We start from the raw sequence: 13718 nt of genomic DNA, 5'->3' as shown, positions 1-13718 counted from the left end.
TAATATTGCCCGAAACACTTCAGAATTAATCCTGCTGCTTTTCTCAGCAGTCACATAATCCAGTGTTTCCCAACCAGTGTGCCTCCAGCTGTTGCAAAACTACAACTCCCAGCATACCCGCACAGGCAAAGGCTGTCCGGGCATGCTGGGAGTTGTAGTTTTGCAACAGCTGGAGGCACACTGGTTGGGAAACACTGACATAATCAATAAATACAAGAATACCAGTTCCATTGGCAGCCATACATGCCCACGCCATGACACTACCACCACCATGCTTCATTGATTAGGTGGTATGCTTAGGATCATGAGCAGTTCCTTTCCATACACTTCTCTTCCTATCACTCTGGTACAAGTTGATCTTGGTCTCATCTGTCCATAGGATGTTGTTCCAGAACTGTGAAGGCTTTTTTAGATGTCGTTTGGCAAACTCTAATCTGGCCTTCTTGTTTTTAAGACTCAAAAATGGTTTACAGCTTGTGGTGAACCCTCTGTATTCACTCTGGTGAAGTCTTCTCTTGATTGTTGACTTTGACACACATACACCTACCGCCCTGGGGAGTGTTCTGATCTGGCCAACTGTTGTCAAGGGTGTTTTCTTCACCAGGGAAATAATTATTCGGTCATCCACCACAGTTGTTTTCCGTGGTCTTCTGGTCTTTTGGTGTTGCTGAGCTCACCGGTGCGTTCCTTCTTTTTAAGAATGTTCCAAACAGTTGTTTTTGCCAGGCCTAATGTTTTTGCCATCTCTCTGATGGGTTTGTTTAGTTTTTTCAGCCTAATGATGGCTTGCTTCACTGATAGTGACAGCTCTTTGGATCTCATCTTGAGAGTTGACAGCAACAGATTCCAAATGGAAATAGCACACTTGAAATGAACTCTGGACCTTTTATCTGCTCATTGTGCTAATTGGGATAATGAGGGAATAACACACACCTGGCCATGGAACAGCTGAGAAGCCAATTGTCCCATTACTTTTGGTCCCTTAACAAGTGGGAGGCACATATGCAAACTGTTGTAATTCCTACACCGTTCACCTGATTTGGATGTAAATACCCTCAATTTAAAGCTCACAGTCTGCAGTTAAAGCACATCTAGTTTGTTTCATTTAAAATTCATTGTGGTGGTGTATAGAGCCAAAAATCTTATAACTGTGTCAGTTCTCCGCCACCCCAGTGCCATCAGCTCCCCCTCCAATGCCACCAGCTCCCCCATGTCATCAGTTGCTCCTCCTCCAATGCCCCCAGCTCCCCCATGTCATCAGTTGCTCCTCCCCCAATGCCCCCAGCTCCCCCCCACTGCCACCAGTTCTCCCACTCCCCCTCCTAACCATCAGTGCCCAGCTGCAGCACCAGTGAACTAAAATTTCCTGACAATGTGTGTACATCAGGATCCAAAGCGGCATTGTGCGAGCAGGTGGGTGACCACGGAGCGTGAGTAATAGCAAGCTCTTCACTTGCACTCTGTGGTCACATGGCACAAACGAATCATTGATTCGAGGATTTTTTTTTTTTGTGTCGCGTTAATCGATTAATTCTAGTTATCATTTCAGCCCTACCGCAGGCTCTCACAGTATATAAATGTAAGACCCGCAGGCCCTCACAGTATATATTGTAACACCCCTAACTCCTCATTGTATATATTGTAACACCCCCAACTCCTCACAGTATATAATGCAACACCCCCAGCTCCTCACAGTACATACTGTAACACACCAACCCAGCCCCTCACAGTATATAATGTAAGATCCCCAACTCCTCATTGTATATATTGTAACACCCCCAACTCCTCACAGTATATAATGCAACACCCCCAGCTCCTCACAGTACATACTGTAACACACCAACCCAGCCCCTCACAGTATATAATGTAAGACCCGCAGACCCTCACAGTATATAATGTGAGACTTGTAGCCCCTCATTCTACATAATGTAAGACTCGCAGCCCCTGGTGGTATATAATGTAACACCTGCAGACCATCACAGTAGCTAGCTAGCTAGCTTTAGGACGTCATTAGCATTTTGTCTACCACTCAGAGTTAACATTGTGTGCATTGCCACTGTGAAAGACCTGAGTACTCGGAGCAAGTGCCAGCCAGCCAGCCCCCAATGTGACCTACAGGGTGGCCCATCGAGATTCTGTCCGCAGGCTACATTATCAGTCTGGACCTGACAGTGGCCGATGCTGGATGATAAATCTGGCATGCCATTAGACTCTCTAATTAAGGTACCCATACACATTTAATAGGTCTGTCAAACAACTGTTCAACCAATCATATATGTGTTTTAAATGGGGAGAGAGGAGAAAGTCACTGCCAGACCTCAAGTGGACCCTTATGTCCCAGGACAACAATAGGTTCGGGCAAAGAAAGTGCACCCAGTCCTTTTCTATGATGACATCATCTGTTGGGAGCTCCCCATACACATCATGCTGACAATACACTAATGTATATGGGATCCATTAGTGTACACCACCTGTTAAGTTTCCTCAATTTACTCTATAATTGTGAGCAATCTAAGTTACACTCCTTGTATATGTAGAGGCTGTGCTTGGTATTACAGCCCAAGTCCATTCACTTGAATGGAACTGAGCTGCATATAAGCCATGTGACTGATGAACATGAAGTCACTGGCCTCTTCAAGCAGCTGATCAGTCAATCAATATTGAACTCCTGGAAAATCCTTTTAATGTATGAATGTTTTGGGTCCTACTCATGTGACCCCCAATGATCTCTAGCATGAACTGCTAAAAACAGCATAAAGCCATCAAGAAAGCAATCTATGGGATGAAACAAATCAGCTGTGTGTTTACAATGGTTGGACCTGTGCCAAGAGTACATTGCTTTTGATATGCCACCACTGTTTGCAAACCCTTAAAGGCCATGTACACCTCTGGTGGCAATTCTTTTAATATTGCGTTGTACTCATTTTGAGCTAAAAATAATTTTTTCAATTGGTCTTAAAAATTCTTTAAAAATATTGAGTCCTTTTCCCTGCGCAGTTTTGAGTTTATCTAGTAGCTGGTTCGGAATTTTCTCTCTGGTCCGTCAGGCAGGGAGCTGACAGGCTCCTTTATCTCTGATCTCTAACCTTATAAACACTCATTATAGGTTGGCTTTTATCTTACTCATAAGAATGTTATTAGATGAACGGCACACATTGAAAGTACCATTCACACGGCCAGAAAAAGTTAATCCTTTGTGACAGAATGGCTCAATATTTTTAATAAAGACCAATTGAAAAAAAAAATCTTAGACCAAAATGAGTAAAATGCAATCATAAAAAAACCCGCACCTACAACGATAACAAGGCAGGGGAATGAATGGAGGGCACACTGTGCCTGCACCCAGTGCTTGGTGGTGGACTGACCCTGGGAAATCCGGGGTCCTCCAGCCACCAATCTCTTCACTCCATTCTCCTTGTAGGTGCGGGTCCCAGAGGTGGGACCCGCACCTATCAGACAATGGTGGCATATCCTAGCAATATGCCCCCCATTGTATGTGATGGGAATACCCTTTTAACATAGTGTGGATATGTCATAAATGTAAAATAGGAATATTACTTTAAGGGCTTGTTCACAATACCGTGCCATGTTTTGCAGTCCGCAAATTTCGGATCCACAAAACACGGATGCCGCACGTGTGCCTTCCGCGATTTCCTCAAGGACATGACTTATAATTTTTGCGGGGCAATGGATGCGGACAGCACACAGAGTGCTGTCTGCATCTTTTGCGGCCCCGTTAAAGTGAATGGGTCCGCCCCCGAGCCACAAAAAATGCGGTTTGGATGCGGAACCAAACCACGGTCGTGAGAATGAGCCCTAAGGGTGTATTCAAACACTCACCCTCAAGTGCAACATCTGAATATACCCTGAAGGCTTTAAGAATAAATGCTTCAGTGTTGTCAATTAATAGTGAATACAGGTATTAGACATGCCAGGAGAAGTGACAGGTTGTCTTCAAATAGGATTTATTTGTAGATTCTCGTGTGTGCAAAATACAGACCGCTTACTCCCAGGAATGGTTCAGACAATGCTCTTTCTCATGCTGTGTCACAGCTTGTTCCAGACATTTTTTCTTATGTGCTACTTTACACATATAGGAGAATCTCTATCCTGTAATCCTCATCAGCTACATGAATGGGCCCACCAGTATTTGGGTACCTGAAACCTGCGTTTTAATATAGTGCATGACAATCGAAGGTAGAACGAACCCTGTACCTCACATGGACCCAAAGATCTCCGCATTTACTGCTCCAATTGCTCTGCTACATTTTTTTCAAACTGGCAGTTAAAGGGTGTGTCTTTTCTCAGGGGTCATGTCCTTTCCTGAGGACACTCACTTCACTGTACCTGTCACAGCTTGGGGGGTGTCTGTTCTGCTGCAGCTCTCTCCCTGTCACAGCTCAGGGGGAGTGTCCCTTCTACTGCAGATTACTCTTTCCCTGTAAGGGTGGGTTCACACTAGCGTTATAACATGGTTATAATGGAAAATAACGGAATCCATAAGACGGAAGGACGAATCCGTTCTTCTGCCCACAGACTTGTATTATGACGGAATGCAAAACGGAAGCCTTTAAAAAGGCATTCTGTTTGTTCTCCGTCCTAATAGAAGTCTATAGGGATCAAAACGGATCCGTCTGGTTCCCGTCATGCTAGACTGAAAACAAAGTCCTGTGTACAGGACTATGTTTTCCGTCTTGCATAACGGGACCCAGACGGATCCGTTATGCTTTCCCATAGACTTCTATTAGGACAGAAAGCAAACAGAATGCCTTTTTAAATGCTTCCGTTTTGCATTCTGCTGGGCATTCCGTTATTTTCCATTATAACCATGTTATAACAGAAAGCCATAACGGAATCCCTAACGCTAGTGTGAACCCACCCTTACTGACACTGCTTCTAACAGTAGATGTGGTTGGTGGCAGTTGAAAAGTGGACATGCACATTACTATACAGATTAAACACTAGGGGGCACCCATCATAATAAAGTAAACAATATCCAACAACTAGAGATTTTTGTAGTAGTAAATTACAGAACGAACAGTTTTTTCATGGTGAATTATATATCTAAAAATAACATTTAATGGTGGCACAACCCTTTCATAAAGACAATTATTTCTCTTATTTGCATATATATTGCAGTTGGTGAAATCCACTGCGAATCTGCATAATAGACCTGCTATGGATTTGAGATGGCAGTATACTCTAAAATCAAGTCCGCTTTTTGACATTTGAATGGATTTTGAAAACTTCATTAGAATCCAGTCTAGGCAAACCTGTGATGAAACTGTAAGGCTTGAGCCTCGACTGGAAGACATTGTAGCAAACAGTAATGAGAACTGTAGAGATGAGTGAATCTGACAGGGTGCACCCGAAGCTGAGGACGCCCTCCCTGCCGCTTGTTTGTAAGGGCTGGACATCTATTGTGCCTGTGCCTCTGCTCCTCATAGTGACGCAAGCGCAGAGGCTCTGCTTCCGCTACTGGAGCAGCAACTGTGCATGTGCCGGTACACCTCCGGGTAGTGACACGCGCACAGTCGCTGCACCGCTTGTGGAAGCAGAGCCTCTGCGCTTGTGCCACTAATTAGTGCAGCGGTGCAAGCATGGGATTGTGATGTTTCGGCTGGCCCTGTCAATCAAGCATCTTTAGCTTCCACACAGATTCTTAAGCATCTTATTTTATTTAATTTTCTCTAATTTCGAAGCATTTAATCATTTCTGTGGCTTATTTGTCTAGCAAATGCCGTTTTATTGAACCACCTCATTTAATGTTTCTTCCATTTTATGTCTAGGGTGTCTACTGACTATAATTCTCCTAATGCGTGCCCTGGATCCATTACTTTATGAGAAAGAGTCACTCTGTTACTTCAATACACTGAAGGTATATCACATTGTCTGTTGTATGATAATTACAGTGTCCCATTATTGTTACCTTTTACTTAAATTATTTTCTTTCTTTTTTATTTTTAAACTGTGTGCAGTATCATGTTAAACATATTTCTTATAGCAATGCAGAATCCTTTATCCTTATCTCAATGAATTGTCTTTTATATGGAGAGAGTCCTAAGCATGTTTCTATATGAATGTCTACATCAATTCTTGTGAGCCTTTCATACATGTGTTGTCTTAATTTTTAAAATGTACATTTTAGAAAAAGAATAGGTAGCACTGAACTAGTCTTAGCACATTATAGAGCAGAAAAACAGTATTAGCCTATCCAAAAACCTGCTCCATACGCATCCGAATCAGATGTTGCCAGAGCAGCACTGGCAAACATTATCATACCGGAAGGATAACTGTTACTGCTCGCAGAATCTGCAAAGACTTTCCAGCAATGTTATTACACCTCTATACGTGGCCTGTTCATTAAAGGATGTAAACCGATTGCACTGCTTTATGCCAGATAAAGCACATTTCAATAACTTTCATTAAACTTTTCTTACCATTTTGCTTCTGAAGAGTATGTCTAAGTCCTTCACGTACCTGCTGGTGCGGCATATATGACATAAATCTACCACTGCATTCTGCCGGTTTCTGACAGCTCTCTGCTGTTTGAAGGAGGAGACAGCAGCATCCTAGACACACAGCTCATATGTCCACGTGAGAAAAGTCTTAAAACTAGAAGCAGGTTTCAGTCACTAAGGTGTCCAAAGACATTAAAGACCATGTTGACCAATCGGATTTACTACACTGTCCTGGGCAGTATGAACACAGTGTGCCACTGAATGAATTTGACTTGAGGCTACTCCTGAGAGCGCTCTCTAAGTGGTCCCCTGGTATTCATCATTTTACTCCAGTCAGGGGATTTGTACTTCCCTGAAGGGTGGGGGGGACCCGGCTGCTACCTCAAGGAGTAGTCTCTGTTCAGTGGCTTCTGACCCAGGTGGGTCAAGAGATCCAAGGGGACAGGCAGAGGTATGGTCATAGAACAAGCAGTGGTCAAAACAGGCAGAGTTTGTGCAACACTGTAAAACAGCCAACAGGTCAGGACTGGCTGAATAGGGTCTATACCTGTGATGGCTAACCTCCGGCACTCCAGCTGTGGAAAAACTATGACTCCCACGATGTACATTTGCTTGGCTGTTCTCAGGACTACATAGAAATGAATGGAACATGCTGGGAGTCGTAGTTTCACCACACTCGGAGTGCCAGAGGTTAGCCATCACTGTTCTATACGGTAATGAGGCAGAGGTCAGGACACATGAAGTAAGAATGCACAGTAGTGGAACACCTTGGCAGGAACTAGATAACATAGGAACTTTATTGTTCAGGCACCCTCCCATAGGGAATGTGTCATATATACCCCAGGGAACTGCTGCAATAGGCTGGAAACAGATTAGCCCATGCATGCTATCACAGGCAAACAATCAGGAGGAAGGAAATGGGGCAGTCGAGAGAGACCAGAGCCATAGCACAATGGGATAGGTGAGTTTTTCGGTCAGCTGTAGAAAGGAGAGGAGAAATGCTAGTGGCCACGGACCTCTAACATTACAGAAAGAACGCTGTAACACGATGTTTACTTAAAGGGAGTTTGTCACCTCTAAACTCAGTTTCAAAGTAAAATGCCACCATATAGGGTAGGTGTCTGAAACATAACCATACCTTCCTTGTCAAAATTCAGTCCATTAATCCTGAGAATGCGTCATTTTATTTTTATGCTAATAAGGTTTTCGGTGCCCCATGGACAGGGCCACTCTGTTTTACACCTGGCTTCCCCTCTGCCATTGCTAGTTGCTCTCAAATCTCTGGGTCTGTCAAACAAGAGGGGGTTGCTGGACACTGTTACCGGCAGAACAAAGGTGCCCCAGACAAGAGCGGCCCTGTCCTGAAATGTTTATTTGTGTAAAAAGCATTTCTCAGGATTAGAGGAACAGGTTTTCACAAGAAAAGTATGGTTATTTTTCAGAGCACCTGTCCTACACGACGGCGCGCTTTTGGAGGCAACAGACTCCCTTTAATTGCAATTTCTCTTGTTCCATTTCAAATGTATAAGTGATCAATTGTTCCACAGCGACTTCATAGTGATCCCGTCCATTCACATTGGGCCGTTCCTCAGAGGTGCATATAGTATCACGCACACACTAGCCTATTCTTTTATGGAGGGGAATTGACGTGTCCTCCCGTTGCGGGAGGAAAATGACCCATAGATGAATAGTGCTAGAAGACGACCAGGCTAGCCATTGTGGCACAGATCATCTGTATTGAAGCTATGGTTTGGGGATTCCATTGAAGTCAGTAATTGTTGATGGTGAGGAGGAGACCTGACATTTTGAAATAATTTGGTAAGGAAATAATGGATGATTACATAACATGACCAATCGGGTGAAACAATTGTTCCACCCGTAAAGGAAGTACACTAATTGCCCAAGGACTTCTGTTCTGAATTCTGTCACAGGTCGTGGACCCAATGCGTTCGGGTTACTATGATGACCTGCGCAGCAAGTTCCAGATAGAAAATGCGATTTTAAAAATGGAATATGCAGAAGCAAATGTGATCATTGTTTCACATAAGGTAATATGTCCAGTCATGTGATTGCAGTCTTAGAAAGAGAATGTGTTATCTTTATGTAAAGCCTGTCATTCTCGTCTCAGGATCTCACGCGATTGTATCACCTAGACCACTTGTTATTGACCAGTCACATGTGTCTTTCGAATAATAAGCTTCGTAGTCTTCCCAGTGATTTCTCCATGTTGCGATATATTGAGGTATGTGTCCAGGGATTTCTATTGAGGTGGGGCCATTCTACAGAATGTTTAGAAATACAAGTGTTTGAAGCTACAGCTTTAGATATACCTATGGCAGTAATTCTCAACCAGAGGGACCCTGACAGAAAATGCCCTAGAAGTGACATTTCGTACTAATGTATGTGCTGTATGTATGATTTTACCTACATAAGGGTTCACACACGTTTTATGCCTCCGTGTGACATATACATTAGAAAAAATGGAGACAAAAACGCAGCACACCATGTTCTTGTATACGGTACTTCACAAAGTATAAATTTTTATTTTATTTTTTATATATATATATATATATATACAGCGGAACTCTATGGTGAATGGATGCCACTGTCTGTCTGAGGCATCCATTAAACGTATACTTTTTTATTATAGGTTAATCGGATGAGGAAACACGATGTGAACCCAACCTTAGAAGATCAATATTTTATACATCATGATATACATCATATACCGGGAAAACACTTTAAAAGGTTTTTCCAAGATTTTTATACTGATATTTTTTGGATAGGTCATCAGTATCTGATTGGTGGGACCCCACCCATCAGCTGTTTTGAGAAGGCACCAAATACCTGATTGGCAGGGTTCCCAGGCGTCAGACCCCCACCGATCAGATACTGATCCAGAGGAAAAACCAATAGATTAAATGTAAAAAAAGAAAAAGCACACTAAACATCACCAAGACATATTCTGTGACCTAGGAAACCTCATCAAAAGATTTTAGCTCTTTACACATTCACAGTTTAATAAGTTTAAAGTTTTAATTTATCTTCTTCCAAAGCTCTGTAGTGGAAAGAACATGAGGCTGACAGATTGGCTGAGTGAATTTTGTGTAATAAACTAACTAAAACATGAAAAGCCTAATTCTAAATTCATATGTTATTGGGATTTTAGTTTTTTTTCCTAGTGGTTTTAGGGCTATGTTGCATTTTTGTTTCCTTATTTTATTTTTTGCTGCTTACTTTGTGTCATCAGTCCAGGTTCCAAAGATTTTTCTTGTTTTTGCCACTGCCTCATGTTGTTAATCATGGGATGTCAGTTTGATTTTAATTCACAAGAGCCAGAATAACATCACTGACTTTTTTTTCAGTGGTTACTGCAATTTGAATTGATGTAATAAATGCAAAGATGAGTTATAATTTAAAGGGAACCTGTCACCGTGATTTTGGGTATATCGCTGAGGACATGGGTTGCTGGATGGCCGCTAGCACATCCGCAATACCCAGTCCCCATAGCTCTGTGTGCTTTTATTGTGTATAAAAATCGATTTGATACATATGCAAATTAACATAAGTCATATCTTACTTGTGTGACCAGAGAAGAGTCATATTTTCAAGCTCTGAATCATCTCAGGTTAATTTGCATATGTATCAAATCGTTTTTTTTACACAATAAAAGCACACAGAGCTATGGGGACTGGATATTGCGGATGTGCTAGCGGCCATCTAGCAACCCATGTCCTCAGCTCTATACACAAAGTCCCGGTGACAGGTTCCCTTTAAGTTTTTGAAGTTTTCTCATGCTCTACGACTTTGCATGTCATCTTCGCCTAATTAATTTGCCTTCAGGATGCTCTTGTTGCATCATGTACTTATCCAGCAGCCACCTACGTGGTAAATTGTTCTCAGGTTGTCATTTGCCAAATGTCACAATTACAGTGATTTAGTTTGAGCTCGTATTGACGTGTGACATCTATACAGATAGTCTGCAGTATGGAAGCGCATGCTCCTAAGGTCACCAACAAATCCATCCATTCATTGCAGTCCTCGAGCTCTCCACCCAATGAACAAATTACACAAACATAACACCCTATGTAATTTACGTTGCACCGTGTGACTGACATCCACATTGAACTGTTGAATTATTGTCGATTTTCAGTCTTTTGTTTGCAGTGGTTATCATTCCTCCTTACATTTTTCTCAAGGTGCTGGAAGTAGACAATAATGAGATTTCACATCTAGAAGGAGTGTGGAATTTACCAAGGCTCGAAGAGTTGTCTTTGCAGTTTAATAGTATCCTTTTAAGTCAATTGTTCAGTTTCAGTTCAAAGATTCCTCTTCTGCAAAGGCAAATGTGTTTTTAACACCGCAAATAATAATTGTCCACTTTCCCTGTAACTGTCATCTTAGGAGGGGGAGACCACTAATATCCTGCTACATGGTGTCTACCTGCTTGTGTGTTGTAAAAGAAAAAGGCAATGCCTGGTGAAATGACTTGTTAATGTCATTTGCATACAGTATATTAAAAACCGTTCCTAGGTATCTTAAATGCCTATGAAGAAACTCTTCACCAGTTTCGCATTATTCAGTACTTAATCATAGAGGTCCTTCAGGTTCTCTAATGCAAGCACAGGGCTTTGTGCAGAACGCCTGAAGGACTGGGCTGAAACTCGTTAATAGAATGAGCCAAGAAGAATGGCAGGAAAGCAGGAAGCCATAATTCTGATGGCAGATTTGACATATGAATACCTGGGGTTTTGAGGTGGCAGCTAGGTCTGCTTCCATCTCTTAGATTGAATTAGTAAAAAAAAAAAAAAAAGATATCAGGGAAAATAAAGATCAGGCAAGTTGAATTTAAACATCCAATGCTTTTATACTGGCAGAAGATCAGATGCTGCAGAAATGTCTTGCAGCAGCTTCCTCCCCTCTCGCCACTGAGAACACATGTATGTTTCGCCAAACCAATCATGCATGTGATGGTTGGAAGGAATAGGAATAATGATTGTCCAGAATTAGAAAAACATGTCTGCTTTCTTCCAAAACCAGCACCACCCCTGTCCACAAGATGTGTGCGATATTGCAGGTCAGTCCCTTTGACTCCAATGGAGCTAAACTGCAATACCAGATACAGTCTGTGGATAGGGGTGGTGCTGTTTGGAAGAAAGCAGCCATGTTTGACTCCTTTAACCACTGTATGGCCTTAAGCATAGTACCTTCTATGGGACCCTACTGTGTTGTAGCAGATATAAGTATTAGCATGCATTTAAAAAATGTACTGTACATTTCTCTGTGTAATTGTCAAAACGAAATCTTTCTTTTCCTTAAACATGTCTTAGAAATTGAGAATGTTCTGAACCTCCAAGCTCTTTGTAGCTGCCCTCGACTCTCTGTCCTACGTTTACAAGAAAACCCCATATGTGAAACTGCAGATGCCGAAGACAAGCTCAGAGCTCTTCTACCGCATGTGTCCCTTATTGAGATCTGACATATGTATTGTGGCCGTTATTATTGTCACATTATAAATAAAGAATTTCCGTTCTATCTTTGGCTTGTGTTCAATATTTTTTAAAAGTAATGGGATCTTTACATTTCAGAGATATTTTTATACTGCGAACAAAAAAATGGAATTTAGAAAAATTCCCGTCTCCTGCTCATATAGTAGAATGTTCTTCCTGACAAGCATGTACCATTTAATATATACACTGATGCATACATTTCCTTTGGCCATGTCTACCACACAGGCTTTCCAGGCCTAGACCACCTGAATCTGAATGTCGTTTAGGATAAAGGTATATTGGTGACATAGCTACCACCTGGGGTGTGTTCATATATATTTCCAAGGAAGCCCTTTACCATAAATAAGCATCGTGTATGTCTTTAAAATTGAATCATAAAACTAGAATGCACCCATCTCTGCATTCTTATATCATGGTCAACGTTCTTCTGTTCAGAAGGTATCCACCCTTTCCTCTAGCTGACTATGTGGAATAATGAGGTAGCAGAGCCGGTTTTTTCCTGTTGGTTATGCAATTTTCTTTTCTTTATCTTTGTTTTTTCTTTTTTTTTCTTTGTATATTTTAGCTGACTCTCGAGGCATCACAGAATTCTCGTTCTTCTGCACCTATATGGGAGTGGATCTTTTGCAGTGGTGGCATACTTCCAGAAATTTTGAGGGAAGGTTTCTGGCTAATAAATGTTTATTGGGAGTTGCCGAGACTAGCTATAACCCATCATTATAAAGTAATTAAGCTGTCCGTGTACTTCACCTAAGAATGAGGAGGGTGGTGTGCATGCTCACTACCGCACTTGTTCCACCTGTTTAGAACTTGGAACTAACACACCCAAGGGGAAACTTCCTTGTGAATCAGCACTTACTAACAAGTGCCTGGGTACACGTACAGCAAGCAATAGGTTGAGGAGCTTTATACACATGCACATGTGTAGATATTCAAATTGTATTCAGGCCGTAGTCTTTTATTATTTGACCTTAGCCTTCATATACTGATCTGATCTTGTTTGCTCAGTCGGCAATAAAAACATTTAATGTGATGAGGGTTTATTTAACTTTGAAGTGACCAGTGACAGTACAAATGTGTGTTTACAGGGGGGCGTGGCTTGCTCATGGCGGAGTAGGACGTGCAGGATTGTAGCTCTCCTTCCACTTCTGCTATAATAGCCATCCAACCAGCAGTACTCACCAGTCAGATGGGTTGTAGAACGGCCAAGGGATCATCCAAGACCGAACGACAGTCCGACAAGGCGGGCATTCAAAAGTTTCTCGGATCCCAACCTCAGGCATCGGGGCCTCAGGATACACCCAAGGTGGCCGCCGGAGCATCTACCCCGGCTGCAAGCCAGAGCACGTGCTCTTCTCCCTCTGACAGAGATTCAGGAAGCCCAGCAGCGTCTGCCGTGGGATGGGACCTCCGAGCCCAGCTACAGTCTCTACCCACGAAGGACGACCTAGAGAACTGTTTCCAGGTTGGAGCGGACATACTGCACAGAGATGGAGACACTAAAGGGGGAGATCAAGCACTTGGGCCACTGTGTTGAGGCCTCGGAAAAGAGGCAAGAGGTCATGCACATGCACCTAGATGACCATCATAAGGTATTGCAGATAAGGGGGGTTGCTGAAACGGTTCAGTCGGGGAATTAGAGGCCACGATCCAGACCCTGTTTGACTCTCTGCTACAAGGATAAGTGCAACTCCCTACTGAACTGGATCGTATACACAGGGCCTTAGGCCCTCGCCCTAATGATGCT

At 42.5% G+C, this 13718-nt stretch overlaps 1 protein-coding gene across 8 annotated transcripts in view; it reads left to right on the top strand.

Annotated features, from left to right (window-relative positions):
- RABGGTA (Rab geranylgeranyltransferase subunit alpha) overlaps nucleotides 1–11996 on the top strand; it is a 74283-nt gene extending 62287 nt beyond the window's left edge. For all 8 annotated transcript variants that reach the window (XM_044273245.1, XM_044273262.1, XM_044273253.1 and 5 more), the window contains 5 exons: nucleotides 5790–5878; nucleotides 8393–8509; nucleotides 8590–8703; nucleotides 10661–10748; nucleotides 11792–11996. In XM_044273245.1, coding sequence (XP_044129180.1) covers nucleotides 5790–5878; nucleotides 8393–8509; nucleotides 8590–8703; nucleotides 10661–10748; nucleotides 11792–11940 — 557 coding nt within the window. In that variant the 3' untranslated portion in view covers nucleotides 11941–11996. The remainder of the gene's footprint in view (nucleotides 1–5789; nucleotides 5879–8392; nucleotides 8510–8589; nucleotides 8704–10660; nucleotides 10749–11791) is intronic.
- Nucleotides 11997–13718: the final 1722 nt, after the last annotated feature.

Source organism: Bufo gargarizans, chromosome 1, assembly GCF_014858855.1.
Source record: "Bufo gargarizans isolate SCDJY-AF-19 chromosome 1, ASM1485885v1, whole genome shotgun sequence".
Taxonomy (NCBI): Eukaryota; Metazoa; Chordata; class Amphibia; order Anura; family Bufonidae; genus Bufo; species Bufo gargarizans.
Note: the sequence above shows the minus strand (reverse complement) of the source record. Positions and strands in the feature narration are given on the sequence as shown.